Source organism: Saccopteryx leptura, chromosome 10 (genome assembly GCF_036850995.1).
Source record: "Saccopteryx leptura isolate mSacLep1 chromosome 10, mSacLep1_pri_phased_curated, whole genome shotgun sequence".
Taxonomy (NCBI): domain Eukaryota; kingdom Metazoa; phylum Chordata; class Mammalia; order Chiroptera; family Emballonuridae; genus Saccopteryx; species Saccopteryx leptura.
Window position 1 is genome coordinate 6,762,107 of NC_089512.1, and position 17,845 is coordinate 6,779,951.

Consider the following 17,845-nt stretch of genomic DNA (forward strand, 5'->3'; position numbering starts at 1 on the left):
ATGAAGAGGCAGTCAGTCATTTTTAGGTAGGATCCTAGTCATTCCAAGGTAAATGAAAACTGAAATTGACACATTAAAAGCTTTCCAGGGCAGGGTTCCCTCTCCTTTCCATTCCCCAATCCTGTTAAAGGAGGCACAGAAGGTGTGAGCGCATGTAAGGAACGCAACCATTTCCGCAGGAAGGACCCAGTCAAGGGGGCAGGCAGGGGAGATGGGCTCAACAGGGAGCCCTCAGGGGCACAGCGCCCCAATCTGGCCCCATTTTCCACTCTGGAATCCTGAGGCCACGTAGGTCGTTCCTCCACTGGGTCACCACAGGTTTGTCCCTCAGACTCTGTGGCCCCTCGGGCTTCGGCCAGGTCCGCCCTGATCTCTTCTCTCTCTCTCTCTCTCTCTCTCTCTCTCTCGTCTAGTCTTTTCAAACAGGAGACATGCATGCCCTGGGCTCCCAGACTAAATCATTCTGCGGGCCTTTCAGGGGCTTCCAAGAGATTTTCCATAATGGGGATCAAACACCCAGTCGGCTTTCTTGACTTCCTTGACTTCCTGTTCCTCCTTGCATCCTTCGGACTCGGATGGGAAACAAACCCGGGGTGGGGGTGAACTGGGGTGGGGGCTGGGATCTGACGGAAACAGCTGTCGGAGGAGGAGCAAGCGAGTCAAGTCTCCCTGGAGAGCCAGGCAGCGCGGTCTTCCGTCACAGGGAAGGAGGAAAGGGCGGCTAGGAACTGCCAGGCACGGCTCCGGTGGCGAAGCCCGCACCCGGGAAACTCTTCGAGGCCCCGGGGAATCCCGATCCTATTTCCAAGGCTCCCTTGGATCCCAACCCTCCGCCCCGACCCCCACTTCCATCCTCTCCCAGCACGCCTGCCCGAACCCCTCCTGCCTCCACCTCTGAGGGCCGAACACGCCTGGACCTGAGGTAGCCTTGATCTGGCTTCGAAATCGCTCGGTTCCGTGGAAGCCGACTAAGCATGCGCGGGCCCGCCCCCGTAGCCTGCTCTGACCAATGGGAATTATACCCCACTTCCCGGCACCACTGCCGCACGTGACTAACGGTTTTAACGGTTTTACTTGTGGGAATGTTGACCAGCTTCCCGCGCGTGCGCGTGCGCGTGCGCGTCCACCCACCCATCCACACACACACATCCTCGTGAGAGGGACCCTCACACCTCGACATCCACACTGCAGCCTACGCACACCCTACCTGCCCTCTCCTCGCTAATGCAGACCCATTTAGGGGACAGCAGACGCACACCCTGCTGAAGGTGGAGTGAACCGGGTGCCCAGGGGCCAGGACACACCTGGGACCTGGCTGGTCCTAAGGAGAGCTGGTTAGGGTGAGTAGCTGAGGCGAGAGACACTGTGTGGTCAGAGAGGGGCACAGAACTGGGCACCTAGGGGAGAGAGAAAGGAGGAAATGTCCAAGGTTCCTGGCCGGCTAGACGCTGGAGCAGCCTGGTGGCAGCGAGGGCAGAGGGCAGAGGGCGTAGGCAGAGTGCGGGGCTCTGGGGAGCTCTGCCTCCCGTGGGTATAGACGGCTTTGAAAGCCAGGAAACAGGATGCGATCAACGAAGGCACGTGGATGGAAAACAGACTGTCCTGGGGCGGAAGGCACTCGACGTCTAGATGTAAAGCAGTGAAGGAGCCAGAGAAGGTGTGCTCAGAAGACTGAGGTGCTGTGGAAGCCACGTCCTATACCATCTATCTATCTATCTTTCTCTTTCTTTCTTTCTTTCTTTCTCTCTCTCTCTTCTTTCTTTCTTTCCTTTTTTTTTTTTTTTTTTTTTTTTGAGAGAAAGCAGGGAGCGAGAGAGAGACAGGAAGATCCAGTTCCTCCTGTATGTGCCCTGACCAGTGATTGAACCGGCAGCCTCTACACTTTGGAGCGATGTGCCAACAACCGAACTATCGGACCAGGACAATGAGGAAATTGGTCAACAGTCCCACGTGAAATACTGCGGTTACTGTAAATGGGATAAGATACCTGAATCCAGACATAAATCCTAAGAATGATGCGTCAGAAAGTCAAGTTGTGGCCTGCCCTGTTGATTCGTAGAAAGACAGATCGAGGGGCCCTGGCCGGTTGGCTCAGTGGTAGAGCATCAGCCTGGTCTGGGGAAGTCCTGGGTGTCGGGAGCCGATCAACGACTGCTGGCTGACAAGGTCACAGCAGGAGAAGACCCACAACTGCTGGCTGACAAGGTCACAGCAGAAGATGATCCACAACTGCTGGTTGACAAAGTCACAGCAGTGAAGACCAATGGCTGCGGGGTGACAAAGTCACCGCAAAAGGAAAGGCACAATGATACTTCCCCCTTTGACTTTTTGAATTAATCTGGCCTTATATCCCCCCTTTTTCTGGGTGTGTGCTATTATTTGTGGCACAGGGATAATAGTACCGTGCTTTCCCTGTAGATTTGTAGTAATTTCTTTGGAAATGAGACAGAAGGTGTAAGTTCCACAGAAAAGCCTGTAAGCCCCTTGAACTGGACTCATAAACATAAGAGGCTGGCTATGATATCCCTCGTAAAGGGTTAAGTTTGTAGGAGAATTTCTTCTTAATCATGTTAGAAAGAATAGATTGTGACTTGTGAATGGGTAGAAGGCAGTGGCTGTGCACAGAGCACCTTTCGGCCTTCACTTAATTCATCATTTTTCCTCCCTAGCCTTTTCAGGTGATAGAGTAGAGAAACTTTCCTTTCTTCTTGCTTATTTGTTCTGCAGATAGTGGTACACTCTAAGAAGAATATAGTTAGAACTTAACTAGTGTGTGAATACAGTAAATAAATAAAGTTTGACTAGACAATAGAATCTTAGGTAAGGTGTTATGGAATGGCCCGTTGCGTGGCCTGGGATGGGAATGCAGTCAGCAAGAAAAGAATGTTTTGCTAAGAGAATTGTTTTATGACTGAAGGCAGTTGCTGGGCTTTCTCAGTGAGACACTCATGAGATTTATAAACTTTCCCAAAAATTCTTTCTTCTGATAATGAGAGGTATGGGGCGGGGGGCATCCATAGAAGCAATAGCAATTAATGTCTTCTGAAATTATGTTGCTACTAAGCTATCTTGCGAGTGCACTCTATATATCTTTAAGTAAAAGTTACTCTTAATGTTATGTCAATTTCTTAATGGGCAAGCCTTTTGTTACCTTGTGAGAAAAGTCAGGACACTGCATAAACTCAAGGCCATTTGCCTGAGCAAGCGGTGGTCCTTTGCTACTCCCTAATGATTTTGTCTGTTAATCTCTCTCTGCCCCTTGACTCACAACAACAATAAAGTTGAGTTATTAGTTAGTACTAATCCTTTAAAAGCTTTTACCGATGTTATCGCTATTCAAGTTATTTTTTAATTGTACTTTGAATGATTTGCCACCTGATTTGTAGTTTATAGATATAAATTAACTGTTATCTGGAAACATGTAAACATAGTGAAACAGAAGCAATGATTAATACCATGTAATTGTAACTTGGTGTGTGTGTATAAAAAAGGAGCTGTACTAGCATTTGGTAGAGATGCCTGGCAGTAAATGCTAACAAGAGAATAAAGAGAAAGAAAAGAATTCGGCTCTCTCACTCGAATTTCGCCGACGCCGTCTCCTCCTGTGGGACCCCTGGATCCCCCCCGGGGCTGGACCCCGGCACCTGGGTTCAATTTCCGGTCAGGGCCACAGGAGTCGCGCCCATCTCTTTCTCCACCGCTTCCTCCATCTCTCTCTCTCTCTCTCTCTCTCTCTCTCTCTCCCCTTTCCTCCCGCACCCATGACTCGAATGGTTCAAGCAAAGTTGGACCCCAGGCACTAAGGATGTCTCCATGGCCTTGGCCTCACGGGCTAAAATATCTTGGTTGCTGAGCAACAGAGCTGCGGCCCGCCGGTTAGAGCATCGCCTGGTAGGGGCTTGCCGTGTGGATCCCAGTAGGGGCACATGTGGGAGTCTGTCTCTGCCTCCCCGCCTTTCACTTCAAACAAACAAACAAACAAAAGGAGGGAGAGGGGAAGGGAAAGGGAAGCATTTGTTATTCTACTCAGTCGTGCATATTTTGGTTGCTTCCTGTGTGTGCCCTGACCAGGGATCAAACCCTCAACCTTGTTGTTTCAGGATGATGCTCTTAACCTACTGAGCTAAATGATGAGGCTTATACCGTCTTTCAAAGAGGGAGAGGGGATCAGATGCTGCTGGTGGAGCAAAGACAATGAGGAGTGAGTATTATTGGTGACTTTGACAGGAACAGTTTTAGTTCATGTGTTGTATTCATAAACAGTGTAGAGCATTGTTTTGCATGTCTGTATCTATTTTTATTTTTATTGATTTAGAGAGAGGAAGAGAGAGAAAGAGGAAAACACTGATTTGTTGTTCCATGTATTTATGCATTCGTTGTTGATTCTTGTATGTGCCCTGACGGGATCAGCCTGCAACTTTGGTGTGTCAGGACAACACTTCAACTGACCTAACTGGCTGGGGCTAAAATGGTAAATTAGAAAAAGTTTTTTTACCTTCTTCTTCTTTTCCAAATGAGAGGAGAGGAGATAGAGAGACAGACTCCTGCAAGCACCCTGACCAGGATCCACCTGGCAACACCCATCTGTGGCCATGCTCACAACTGAGCTATTTTTAGCACCTGAGGCAGAGGCTCCACAGAGCCATTCTCAAGTGCCCCCAGCCAATGAACTCAAACCAATTAAGCCATGGTTGCAGGAGAGGAAGAGAGAGAGAGAGAGAAGTTGGAGGAGGAGGGGTGGAGAAGCAGATAGTTGCTTCTCCTGTGTGCCTTGACCAGAAATTGAACCCAGGACATCAACACTCTGAGCCAGTGCTCTACCACTGAGTCAACCAGCTAGGGCCTAAAATTTTACTTTTTGATTTTAGAAAGAGAGGAAGGCCCTGGCCGGTTGGCTCAGTGGTAGAGCGTCGGCCTAGTGTGCGGAGGACCCGGGTTTGATTCCTGGCCAGGGCACACAGGAGAAGTGCCCATTTGCTTCTCCACCCCTCCGCCGCACCTTCCTCTCTGTCTCTCTCTTCCCCTCCCGCAGCCAAGGCTCCATTGGAGCAAAGATGGCCCGGGCGCTGGGGATGGCTCTGTGGCCTCTGCCTCAGGCGCTAGAGTGGCTCTGGTCGCAACATGGCGACACCCAGGATGGGCAGAGCATCGCCCCCTGGTGGGCAGAGCATCGCCCCTGGTGGGCATGCCGGGTGGATCCCGGTCGGGCGCATGCGCGAGTCTGTCTGACTATCTCTCCCTGTTTCCAGCTTCAGAAAAAAAGAAAAAAAAGAAAGAGAGGAAGGAGAGAGAGAGAGAGAACACTTTTGTTGTTCCACTTATTCATGCATTTATTGGTTAGTTGTTTTTTTGTGTGTGTGGCAGACAGAGTCAGAGAGAGGGACAGATAGGGACAGACAGATAGGAAGGGAGAGAGATGAGAAACATCAAATCTTTGTTGCGGTTCCTTGGTTGTTCATTGATTGATTTCTCATATGTGCCTTGACCAGGGGGCTACAGCAGACCGAGTGACCCCTTGCTCAAGCCAGTGATCTTGGGCTCAACCTGGCGAGCCTTGCTCAAACCAGATGAGCCCGTGCTCAAGCTGGCGACCTCGGGGTCTTGAGCCTGGGTCCTCCACATCCCAGTCCGACGCTCTATCCACTGCACCACTGCCTAGTCAGGCTGGTTGATTCTTATATGTGGTGCCCTGACCAGGGTTCCCACAACCTTGGAACATCAGGACAATGCTCTAACCAACTGAGCTACCTGGCCAGGGATGTCTGTATCATTTTAGAAGTGGTGTATCTTTCTACAACTTGGCTTTTTTTTTTTTTTTTTTTTTTTTTTAGCAAGAGAGAGAAGACAAGAGAGAGAGAGGGACAGACAGGAAGTAGAGAAATGAGAAGCATCAACTCATAGTTGCAGCACCTTAGTTATTTATTGATTGCTTTCTCATATGTGCCTAGACTGGGAGCTCCAACTGAGGCAGTGACCCCTTGCTCAAGCCAGCAACCATGGGGTCATATCTATGATCTCATGCTCAAGCTAGTAACCCTGCACTCGAGCTGGTGAGCCTACGCTCAAGCCAGCAACCTTAGGGTTTCAAACCTGGGTCCTCAGCATCCCAGGCTGACACTCTATCTACTATACCTGGTCAGGCTACAACTTGACCTTTTGACTCACCATTCTTAAGATTTATCTCTGGATTCAAGTATCTTAGCCCATTTATTGTAACCGTAGTATTTCATTGTGTGACTGTCGACCAATTTCCTCATTGTCCTGTTGGTAAACATTCAGGCTGCTTACAGTTATTCCCCCTATATGGATGCAGCAATAAATATTCTTCTACTTGAGAATGTGAGAGGAGGTCTCCAACTTAATTATACAAGGGTGGATTTTCTGGCTAGTGATACTTGTGCCAGTGACACTAGTAGGGTCTGAGTGTTTCCTGTTGTTGAATTTTTGATTAGCACATTTTAAAAGGCTAACTTCTTTTGGTTAATAAAAGGGATGAACTGTTCACATCCCAGCATTAGCAATGAGAGAGAGAAAGAAAGAGACAATTATTTGTCCAAGTATGACTTGGAATAGAACCATAATGTCAAATTGTCAAATATTTTCATGTTCCTTCTTTTGCTCTTCTGTTCTGCTCCTCTTCACTCAGGCCCTTGTAACATTTACCTGCTGTGATTGATGTTCCTGGTCACCACCGGCTCCTGAGATATTGACAGTCTTATTCTGAAGCACCAGTTTTAAATGATTTTTTAATTGATTGATTATTTTAGAGAAACAGAGGAAGGGACAGAGAGATAAAGAGAGAAGCATTCATTTGTTTCACTTATTCTGAAACACCAACTTTAAATGATTTTTTCATATTAAAATTTTTGTTATTGATTGGTTTAAGAGGAAGGAGAGAGAGACAGGAACATAGATCTGTTTTCGAATGTGCCCTGACCAGGGATCAAACTGGCAACCTCTGTTTTTTGGGACGATGCTCTAACCAACAGAGTTCTGGCCAGGGCAGTATTTTTTTTTTTTAAAGATTTTATTTATCGATTTTAGAGAGAGGCGAGAGAATGAGAAGGAGGAGGAGGCGCAGGAAGCATCAACTTGTAGTAGTTGCTTCTCATATGTGCCTTGACCGGGAAAGCCCAGGGTTTCAAACTGGTACCTCAACATTCCATCTTTATCCACTGCGCCACCACAGGTCAGGCATGACGTGATTTTTTTAAATTGATTTTTTTTTTTTTTTTTTTGAGAGAGAGAGAGGGAAGCATTCATTTGTTCCATTTAGTGAGCATTCACTGGTTGCTTCCCACGTGTGTCGTGACTGGGGATTGAACTGCAACCTTGGCGTCTCAGGACGGCGCTCTGACTGAACTAATGGGCCAGGTGAAGCACCCATTTTATCCTAACAGCCACAGCCCCTTTAACATTTCCGTTGACTCCATGAGTGCTTTCTAAATTTATATCCCTGGCATTTCAGTTGCACAGTTTTAAAAATGCAAAATTCACCTCTAACTGTTCCTTAATATTTCATTGACTGTGAACTTCGCAGACTGCACAGTGGAGCCTTATGTGTTTCTATATATAAGGACTCTCTTAGGCTGTTAGTGTGGAGGGGCAGATTGCTCTCTGGAGAGAAGTAAAAACACAGCAGGAAGCACAGAGGGAGAGCAGGCTGGGCGCTGCCTCAGCAGTCAGCAGCATTGTGCAGTCACAACCCCCCTTTGTCACTAAGCAACACTTGACCCCCTAGATTCTCAGGCAGCCTCTAAAGGACAAGAAGAAAGTTTGCTTTTTCTGTTCCTTTCCTGGAAAGATGCAAAGTGCTTTAATAGGCTCCTGGGTAAGAGTATTTTATAGTTAATCCTGGTCCCTGGCCCTGGGGTAGTACCTAGAATTTGAGTGAATTATGAAAGTAAAGCAGGAAGAGTTTCATCCAATATTCAGGCTAGTGGAGGACCCTGAATTATCCACTCCCCCTCTGGTGTCCTGAGGTCACCCCTGGAGCCTACTTAGTCTTCCCAAATACCATCCCCCTTCCAGGGGTCCTAGTCTCATGCTCACCAGCTAAACTCCTAGTCCTTTAGCCACCCCATTCCCAGGCCTACCCTCCAAACTTCTGGAATTTACACTCTCTAGACTGGGAACATCTTGAGGGCAAATGCTGTTTTCTTCCATCTGTATACCCCCTTCCCAGCTCCATGCCTGGAATACCATAAAGGCCCAGTCAATACTGTTGAACTAAACTGAATAGAGAGCAAGGGGTGTTCAGCAGATATTAGAAAGACGGACAGTAAAGTTGAATGACCCAAAACCTCAGTGGGATGAAAGAATGATGGGCTTTCTAGTCATGTTTAGGATCCTACCATGATGGCCACAGGCCGGCTCACAACAGGTTCATTCTGCTCCAGGCTATGGTCATGGAGGACCTGACACACCATCCTCTCCAGGGAGCACTCAGGACAACGAGGATGGGCCACAAGAGTTCCATGACCAGACATCATTATCCACAGGGTGTCTGCCTAATTATGTCAATGCAGTATAGCTCCTTCTTAGACCCTTGGTGCTCATTTATTTTTTCTGCTCTGTCCTTATCTCTGAAATTCTCTCCAAAAGCTATTTATTGTTGAAGTATTTTTTTAATTGTATTTATTTATTAGAGAGAGAGGAAGGGGAAAGAGATAGAGATTGATTTGGTATTCCACTTATTGATACATTCATTGGTTGATTCTTGTATGTGACCTGACTCGAGATCGAACCTGCAACCTTGGGGTATCAGGATGACACTCTAACCAACTGAGCTACCCAGTCAGGGCCTGAAGTACTTCTTTCGGAAAGTTCATCACTTAGGTGAACTCCTGATCTAGTCATTAGGCTATTTCTTTTCCCTGACCCTATTCACTGTGTTTGACTCCCCCACAGAAGGAAGGTTCATAGGGGCTAGGGTCTTTCTGTCTTTTCACTGCTATCTTCTGAGCCCATATTAGGGCCTTATTAAAGGAAGAGAAAAGGATGGGAGGAAGGGAGGGAGGAAAGAAAAGGGAGAAAAGAGACGAGAGAGAGAGAAAAGAAAAGAAAAACCAGGCAGCGGCACAGTGGATAGAACGTCGGACTGGGATGCAGACCCAAATTCAAAACCCTGAGGTCACTGGCTTGAGTGTGGACTCATCTGGCTTAAGCGTGGGCTTACTAGCTTGAGCACGGGGTTCCTGGCTTGAGTGTGGGATCATAGACATGACCCCATGGTTGCTAGCTTGAGCCCAAAGGTTGCTGGCTTGAGCCCAGGGTCACTGGCTTGAGCAAGGGGTCACTTGCTCTGCTGTAGCCCCCCAGTCAAGGCATATGAGAAAGCAATCAACAAACAAGCAATCAACAAACAAATAAGATGCCACAATAAAGAATTGATGCTTTTCATCTCTTTCCCTTCCTATCTGTCTGTCCCTCTCTCTTTCTCTCTGACTCTGTCAAAAATAATAATAAAATAAAATAGAAAGAGAAAGAAAGAAAGAAGGAAGGGAGGGAGGGAGGGAAGAAGGGCCATGGCTGGCTCTGGCCTATTAGCTTAGTTGGTTAGAGTGTTGTCCTGAAGCACAGAGGTTACCAGTTTGATCCTTGGTCAGGGCACATACAGGAACAGATCCATGTTTCTCTCTCTCTCTCCATCCTCCCTTCCTCTTTTGCTAAAATCAATAAATTTTTTTAAAGAAATTATCATATTTTTAGGTGAGAGGAGGGAAGATAGTGAGACAGACTCCTGCTTGCACCTGGACCAGGATCCACACAGCAACCCCATCTGGGGCTGATGCTTGAGTACTGAGCTATTCTTAGTGCCTGAGGCTGATGGGCTCCAATGGAGTTATCCTTAGCACCCAGGGCCATGCTCTTACCCAATCGTGCCACTGACTGCTGGATGGGAAGAGGGAGAGAAAGAGGAGAGGGAGTGGGGGGAGAAGCAGATGGGCACTTCTCCTGTGTGCCCTGACCAGAAATCGAATCTGGGACAAACATATGCGGGGCAACGTTCTATCCACTGAGCCACCAGCCAGGGCCAAAGAATTATTTTTTTTTAAAAAAGGCCCTGGCGTCCTGGCCGGTTGGCTCAGTGGTAGAGCATCGGCCTGGCGTGCAGAAGTCCCGGATTTGATTCCCGGCCAGGGCACACAGGAGAAGCACCCATCTGCTTCTCCACCCCTCCCCCTCTCCTTCCTCTCTGTCTCTCTCTTCCCCTCCCCCAGCTGAGGCTCCATTGGAGCAAAGATGGCCCGGGCGCTGGAGATGGCTCCTTGGCCTCTGCCCCAGGCGCTAGAGTGGCTCTGGTCGCAACAGAGCGACGCCCAGAGGGGCAGAGCATCGCCCCCTGGTGGGCAGAGCGTAGCCCCCTGGTGGGCGTGCCAGGTGGATCCCGGTCGGGCGCATGTGGGAGTCTGTCTGACTGTCTCTCCCCATTTCCAGCTTCAGAGAAATACAAAAAAAAAAAAAAAAAAAGGCCCTGGCTGGGTAGGTCAGTTAGTTAAAGCATTGTCCCAATATGCAAGGGTTGCGGGTTCAAACTGCTATCAGGGCACATACAAAGAATCAACCAATAAATGTGTAAATAAATAGGACAACAAATCCATGTTTTTTCCCCCTCTCTCTCCAAAATCAATAAATTTAAAAAAATTATAGCCTGACCAGGCGGTGGCGCAGTGGATAGAGCGTCGAACTGGGATACCGAGGACCCAGGTTCGAGACCCTGAGGTCATCAGTTTGAGCGCGGGCTCATCTGGCTTGAGCAAAAAGCTCACCAGCTTGGACCCGAGGTCGCTGGCTCAAGCAAGGGGTTACTCGGTCTGCTGAAGGCCCGCGGTCAAGGCACATATGAGAAAGCAATCAGTGAACAACTAAGGTGTCGCAATGCGCAACGAAAAACTAATGATTGATGCTTCTCATCTCTCTGTTCCTGTCTGTCTGTCCCTGTCTATCCCTCTCTCTGACTCTATGTCTCTGTAAAAAAAATAAAAAATAGCCCTGGCCGGTTGGCTCAGCGGTAGAGCGTCGGCCTAGCGTGCGGAGGACCCGGGTTCGATTCCCGGCCAGGGCACACAGGAGAAGCGCCCATTTGCTTCTCCACCCCTCCGCCGCACTTTCCTCTCTGTCTCTCTCTTCCCTTCCCGCAGCCAAGGCTCCATTGGAGCAAAGATGGCCCGGGCGCTGGGGATGGCTCTGTGGCCTCTGCCCCAGGCGCTAGAGTGGCTCTGGTCGCAATATGGCGACGCCCAGGATGGGCAGAGCATCGCCCCCTGGTGGGCAGAGTGTCGCCCCATGGTGGGCGTGCCGGGTGGATCCCGGTCGGGCGCATGCGGGAGTCTGTCTGACTGTCTCTCCCCGTTTCCAGCTTCAGAAAAATGAAAAAAAATAAAAAATAAAAAAATTAAAAAATAAATAAAAATAAAAAATAAAATTTAAAACTATATATATAAATAATAAACTACACAGTCACACACACAGACATTAGCCCTCCCAGGTGGGCCAGCACAGCTGGCCAACTGTTCTAATGAGGAATAGGAGACACCTCTCTACAGGTCCTTCTCCAGGGGTGTCCCTCCACCTCAGATTCTTTTTACATATTCTGTCATAAACTCCCAGAAGAGGCTTATAGCCTCTGAGGTCTAGAACTCAGGATTGGAGTTTAGGTAGAATTCACCCTTATGTCTACCTTCTTATAGCACAATCAAGGCTTCTATGGACACCACAGAGGCCAATTCAAGAGTGACAGTGCTCAAGAATACCGCCTTGCAGCCAAGCCCCAGCCTCCAGCAGTGTTCCTGCAGCGGTGTCAGGTACAAGGCAGCCCTGGGAGCAGCGGGTGGCCCAGCCAGTTTCTGCTTCTCTCAGGCCCCCAGAGCATCATCCTCAGCCCTGCCACACACAGCTGGACTGACGCCTGGAGCCAGCCGATCTCCAGGATGTGCGTGAGGCCGGGCCCTTCTTCCCTGAAATGTCAGGTCTTTCTCCTACAGACAAGGTGGAGGGGAGCTCATACCAGGGTGGACAGTCTTGCTCAATACTCCTTCTAAACTTTTTTCTTTTAGGGAGAGAGACAAAAATAGATAGGCAGGAAGAGAGAGAGAGGTGAGAAGCATTAGCTCGTAGTTGTGGCACCTTACCTGTTCATTGGTTGCTTCTCATACATGCCCTTGACCGAGGGCTCCAGCCAAGCCAGTGAACCCTTGCTTAAGCCAGCGACCTTGGGATCATGTCGCTGATCCTGTGCTCAAGCTGGCAAGCCTGTGCTCAAGCATACAGCCCATGCTGAAGCAGCAAGCGCAGGGTTTCGAACTGGTGACTTCAGTGTTCAGGGTCCACACTCTATCCATTGCACCACCACTGGTCTGGCTAAAGTTTAGTTTTTAAAACAAATTGGTTTCCAAAGTGGTTGTACCTTTCACATTCCCACCAGCAATGTATGAGTGATCCAGTTTTTCTGCATCCTCACCAACAATTATTGTTGTCTCCATTTTATATTTTAGTCGTAATTGATGTAATATCTCATTGTGGTTTTAATTTTCATTTCTCTGATGTTTAATGATTGTAAATATATTCTTTTTTTAATTAAAAAAATTTTAATTTATTTTACAGAGAGAAGAGAGAGAGCGGGGGTTGGGGAGCAAGAAGTATCACACTAAAGCTTCACTTTAGTTCAGTGGTTCTCAACCTTTCTAATGCCATGACCCCGCAATACAGTTCCTCATGTTGCGGTGACCCCAAACCAAAAAATAATTTTGGTGGCTACTTCATAACTGTAATTTTGCTACAGTTATGATTCGGAATGTAAATACCTGATATGCATTATGTATTTTCCGATGGCTTTAGGCGACCCCGCCGGAGTCATGACCCACAGGTTGAGAACCGCTGCTTTAGTTGTTCGTTGATTGCTTTTTCTAACACGCCATAAGGCAGGAGTCGGGAACCTTTTTGGCTGAAAGAGCCATGAACACCACATATTTTAAAATGTACTTCCGTGAGAGCCATACAATGACCCGTGAAACATTTATCCAATAAAAATTTGGTGTTGTCCCGGAGGACAGCTGTGATTGGCTCCAGCCACCCGCAACCATAAACATGAGCGGTAGGAAATGAATGGATTGTAATACATGAGAATGTTTTATGTTTAACGTTATTATTTTTTTTTATTAAAGATTTGTCTGCGAGCCAGATGCAGCCATCAAAAGAGCCACATATGGCTCACGAGCCATAGGTTCCAGACCCCTGCCCTAGGGGTTTTTATGTGCCTTGACTGGGTTAAGCCCAGGGTTTTGAACTCGAACTTCAGCATTACAGGTCAATGCTCTATCTACTGAACCACCACAGGCCAGGTTTTTTGTTGTTATTTTTAAAGATTTATTGATTGATTTTAGCAAGAGAGGATGGGGGGAATAGAAAGGGGGGGCATTAATCTGTTTCTACTATGTGCCCTGACTGGGGATCAAACCAGCAACCTCTTCACTTCGGGATGATGCTCTAATCAACCAAGCTATCCAGCCAGGGCACTGGTGAACATATTTTCATGTGTTATTTTCTAAATTATTTTTATTTTATTATCTATTCATGTTTGAGAAGAGAGAGACAGGGAGAGAGAAGGGGGGAGGAGCAGAAAGCATCAACTCCCATATGTGCCTTGATCAGACAAGCCCAGGGTTTTGAACCGGCGACCTCAGCATTCCAGGTCGACACTTTATCCACTGTGCCACCAGAAGTCAGGCTCATGTGTGTTATTTTCCATTTGCATATCCTCCTTGATGAAATGTCTTTATGTAGTCAGCCAATTTTCCAATTAGTTTTTTAATGTTCAGTTGTGAGTTGTTTATGCATTCTAGATACTAGTCCTTTATTGGGTATGTGGTTTGCAAATATTTTCTTCCAGTTTGTAGCTTGTGTTTTCAGTCTCTTCATATGGACCCATAAAGCAAAAAAGTTTATTAATTTTGATGAGGCCCAATTTATTAATGGATCAAGGCTAAAAATCCTTTGTCTAAGTATAGATTCTGAAGATTTTTCCCATTTTTTTTCTAACGTGCCCTAGGTTTTTTGTTCTTTTATTTTCAGAGACAGAGAGAGTAAGAGAGAGGGATAGACAGGGACAGACAGACAGGAACGGAGAGAGATGAGAAGCATCAATCATTAGTTTTTCGTTGTGACACGTTAGTTGTTCATTGATTGCTTTCTCGTATGTGCCTTGACCATGGGGCTACAGCAGACCGAGTACTCCCTTGCTCGAGCCAGCGGCCTTAGGTCCAAGCTGGTGAGCTTTTGCTCAAACCAGATGAGCCCGCGCTCAAGCTGGCAACCTCGGGGTCTCGAACCTGGGCCTTCTGCATCCCAGACCAACACTCTAGCCACTGCACCACCGCCTGGTCAGGCTAACATGCCCTAGGGGTTTTTTTGTTTTTGTTTTTTTAAGATTTTTTTATTTATTCATTATAGAGAGGGGAGGGGGGTAGGAGCAGGAAACATCAATTCCCATATGTGCCTTGACCAGGCAAGCCCAGGGTTTTGAACCGGCAACCTCAGCATTTCCAGGTTGATGCTTTATCCACTGCGCCACCACAGGTCAGGCCTGCCCTAGGGTTTTTAAACCCTATGTCAGCTTGTTCTATGAGGAATGAAAAGTAAGGCTAGCTGGCTTTATGAAGCTTTCTATTTGAAGACCTTCCCTGGCTGTCTAAGGCAGGATGTCCCAGTAGGAGAGCTTATTAAAGACACCTTCCACATGACCAGGTGGTGGCGCAGTGAATAGAGCGTTGGACTGGGATGCAGAGGACCCAAGTTCGAGACCCCGAAGTCACCAACTTAAGCGTGGGCTCATCTGGTTTGAGCAAAAGCTCACCAGCTTGGACCCAAGGTTGCTGGCTCAAGCAAGGGGTTACTCATTCTGCTGAAGGCCCGTGGTCAAGGCACATATGAGAAAGCAATCAATGAATAACTAAGGTGTCATAACGAAAAACTGATGATTGATGCTTCTCATCTCTCTCCATTCCCGTCCATCTGTCCCTATCTATCTCTCTCTCTGACTCTCTCTGTCTCTGTAAAAACAAAAAAATTTAAAAAAAAATTAAAGACACCTTCCACAGGCTCCACCCTGAAGATTCTGGTTCAGAGATCTGGCACGAAGCTAGCCCCTGACTTCTACCTAGGAACCTGCTGTCAGCTATTGCTCGTATCCTAACCCAGCCAAGACTGAGCTCACCAAATCGGGTACTTCATTTGGCCAGGCACTGTTCTTGGTGATGGAGTTACTGATGTGAGCAAGACAAATGCTAACATCAGACAATAAGCAACATCACAATATACAGCCATATAGTGTTAGAAGGTGAAAAATGCAGAGTTGGGGTGATGGAACTGCTAGTGTAGTGCTCAAGGACAGTCTCCCAAGAGGAAGGGGAGAAGGGGTCATGTGGCCAGGTGGGAGAAAAACCTCAGGCAAAAGAATGGGGTGCAAAGGCTGGAGGTGGGAGTATCTGGTGTTGCTGAGGAGCGGTGAGGATACCAGTGTGGCTGAAGGTAGGAGGGATCAATACTATGTGGGTCTCAGAACCACTATGATGACTGACTTGAATAAACACGAGGAACTGCCGTGGATCTTTGGCAAACAAGAGATGTGAACTGACTTACGTATTAAAAGAATAGTTCTGCCTGCTAGGAAGACAACATACTAGGAATGAGATTAGAAGCAGGGAAACCAGGTGGGAAGCTCTTGCAATAATTCAGGCGAGAGAGGAAGGTGGTTTGGACCAGGGAAAGCAGTGGCCATGCTGAGGAGTGGTCCAGTCCTGGGTACATATTGAAGGACATATCAACAGGATTTCTTGGCACATTGGATGTCAGGTGTGAAAGAAAAAAAATCATGGGGGCCCTGTGGTGTTTGGCTGGATGTAGCCACCATGACCTGAGCTGGGGAGGCAGTAGGTGGACTGGGTTGGGGGATGATCCAGATCTGTCACATGTTTGAGGTGCCTGTTAAACTGCAGTTGCTACTGTGTCTGAAGTTCAGGACAGAGCTTGAGCTAGAGAGAAAATTCTCAGTTTCCTGGTGGTATTTAGGGTCAAGAGCTTGGGCTGCTGATGAGGGAATGGGTGTGGACAGAGGGGAGGACAGAACTGAAGCTTAGTCCTGGACGATGCAGAGATAAGAGCCCGATGTAAAACTTGAACCACTGCCACCCTGATGGCAGGACATCTTGCAAGGTGCCTCAGTCCCTTCCTCAATCGGCGACCCCAGAGGCTTCTGCTTTGGGGGCAAGTGCAAGGATGAGATGTCCCGGGAGTGAGATGTTGCTTTGATTTTTATCTGTCCTTTCAGGATCTTGGGAGCTTAGCAGTTTAGGGGTGGTGGCTCCCAACATCTTCCCTCCATTTTGGGCCCTGAGATAACATCTTGGGGTCAGGAAATCATCATCCCCCCATCACCTTCTTTCTTACTCTTTTTCAAGGAGCCAGCAAAGCAACACTTCTTCTCCAAGCATGACAACCGCACTTCCTTCGAAAAAGTGAGTGGAGTGTGGAAGGAGTGGGGACAGGCCGCAGCCTAGGCTGGAGCTAAGGGGGGAGGTAGGGAGGACAGCAAGGGGAGGGCGGGCTCCTCATACAGATGGGAGTACCTGTCTCCCTGACAACCGCTCCCTTCTGGGAAACAGCCCCTTCCCCAACCAGAGGTACCTCTGCTTTGGTTTCCTCTGCCGGCTTGCCTGACAATGTACAAATATCCCAGGGGCCACTGCTTTTGGGGCCAAACCCTGTAATGGAGGTAGGCCAAAATGGCTGGGGTACAGGCCAGCAAGGCCGGGCACAGGCCGGGCACCAGCAGACAGGCTTGGGTTTGGGAGGCACCCAAGGCCAGGCCCGGTGCCAGGACTGGGGCCAAGGGCCCATACCGCTGAGAAGGGCCCCTACTACCTGCTGCAGGGGATCGGAAGGCGGAAAGACTTGGAGCGCCTGTGGCAGCGACACACCTTCCTGCGCTGGGCACCTGGTGAGCTGGAGCTCCGCCAGCAGCGGCCCCTGGAATCTTCCTACCAGGCCAATTTCCGGGCAGGCCCAGGTCTCGGTGACCTCCCTCAGCGCCTTGTTCACTTTGTGCAGATCCAGCCTCTCTGTGCCAGCACCACCTACCAGCAGAACTTCTGCCAGCCAGCCCAAGCTGGCCACTGTGGCAGCAACAACGTGGGACCCCAGGCCCCCGTCACGAGCACACTGCCTGACCTCCCAGGGATCCCAAGACCCAAGCTGTTGCAGCATTACCTTCATGCTGGGGTCTCCGAGTGTCTTAACTGGTCCAGAGCATTAAACAGGAGTGGCTGACACCGTGGCCTGTCTGTGCTTGCAGCCGAAGAGGGCTCAGAGCCTGGAGAGCAATGAGGTACTGCCAGGCCCATGCCTGGCTCCTGTGGTGCTCGTGGCCATGATGCCTGTGTGCTGGCTGGACAGGGTGTCATATTGCCCTGGGAGCCCTGCCACTGAGTGAGAAAGAGTACAGCCTACAGGAGACTAAGTGTTCAGAAGAGTTACCATGGTCACAGCAGATGGATGCTGGGACCCCAAATCCATTCTTGCAACAAACCCAACTGTGAGTCCCTTACACTCAGTGTGACTTCAGGGAAAGCAGAGTCGATGGCCTCTACTAGCAGGCAGCAAAGCCTGGAACAAGGGCTAGCAGCTTTGGTTTCTCTGGGAGGCTACTGCCTCTAGAGAGGTGGTTGGTGGCCACACAGTCCTGCCTAAGTGACAGCTTCCCCACAGCTGGGACAGAAGGAGACTGCCCTGGTCACAACTCCCACTCAACCAGCCCTCCCTATGAAGGTGAGCAGAAACTTTAAAGGAT

The 17,845-nt window shown here is 48.6% G+C and overlaps 2 protein-coding genes across 2 annotated transcripts in view; one reads left to right on the plus strand and one right to left on the minus strand.

Annotated features, from left to right (window-relative positions):
- The window catches only part of IHO1 (interactor of HORMAD1 1), a 29,740-nt gene extending 28,787 nt beyond the window's left edge, over window positions 1–953 (minus strand). The window contains exon 1 of the mRNA XM_066351032.1: window positions 893–953. The gene's annotated coding sequence lies outside the window, so the exon portion shown is untranslated. The remainder of the gene's footprint in view (window positions 1–892) is intronic.
- Window positions 954–7,804: 6,851 nt separating this feature from the next.
- Window positions 7,805–17,327, plus strand: C10H3orf84 (chromosome 10 C3orf84 homolog). The gene is made up of 4 exons (XM_066350335.1): window positions 7,805–7,831; window positions 11,694–11,807; window positions 16,458–16,514; window positions 16,909–17,327. Exons 1-4 carry the CDS (start codon window positions 7,805–7,807, stop codon window positions 17,323–17,325), a joined length of 615 nt encoding a protein of 204 aa, XP_066206432.1. The 3' UTR covers window positions 17,326–17,327.
- Window positions 17,328–17,845: the final 518 nt, after the last annotated feature.

Coding starts and splice junctions, on each gene's coding strand:
- C10H3orf84 (XM_066350335.1), top strand. CDS start 7,805: ATGCAAAGTGCTTTAATAGGCTCCTGG. Junction 7,832..11,693: donor GTGCTTTAATAGGCTCCTGG/GTAAGAGTATTT, acceptor ACCTTCTTATAG/CACAATCAAGGCTTCTATGG. Junction 11,808..16,457: donor TGTTCCTGCAGCGGTGTCAG/GTACAAGGCAGC, acceptor CTCTTTTTCAAG/GAGCCAGCAAAGCAACACTT.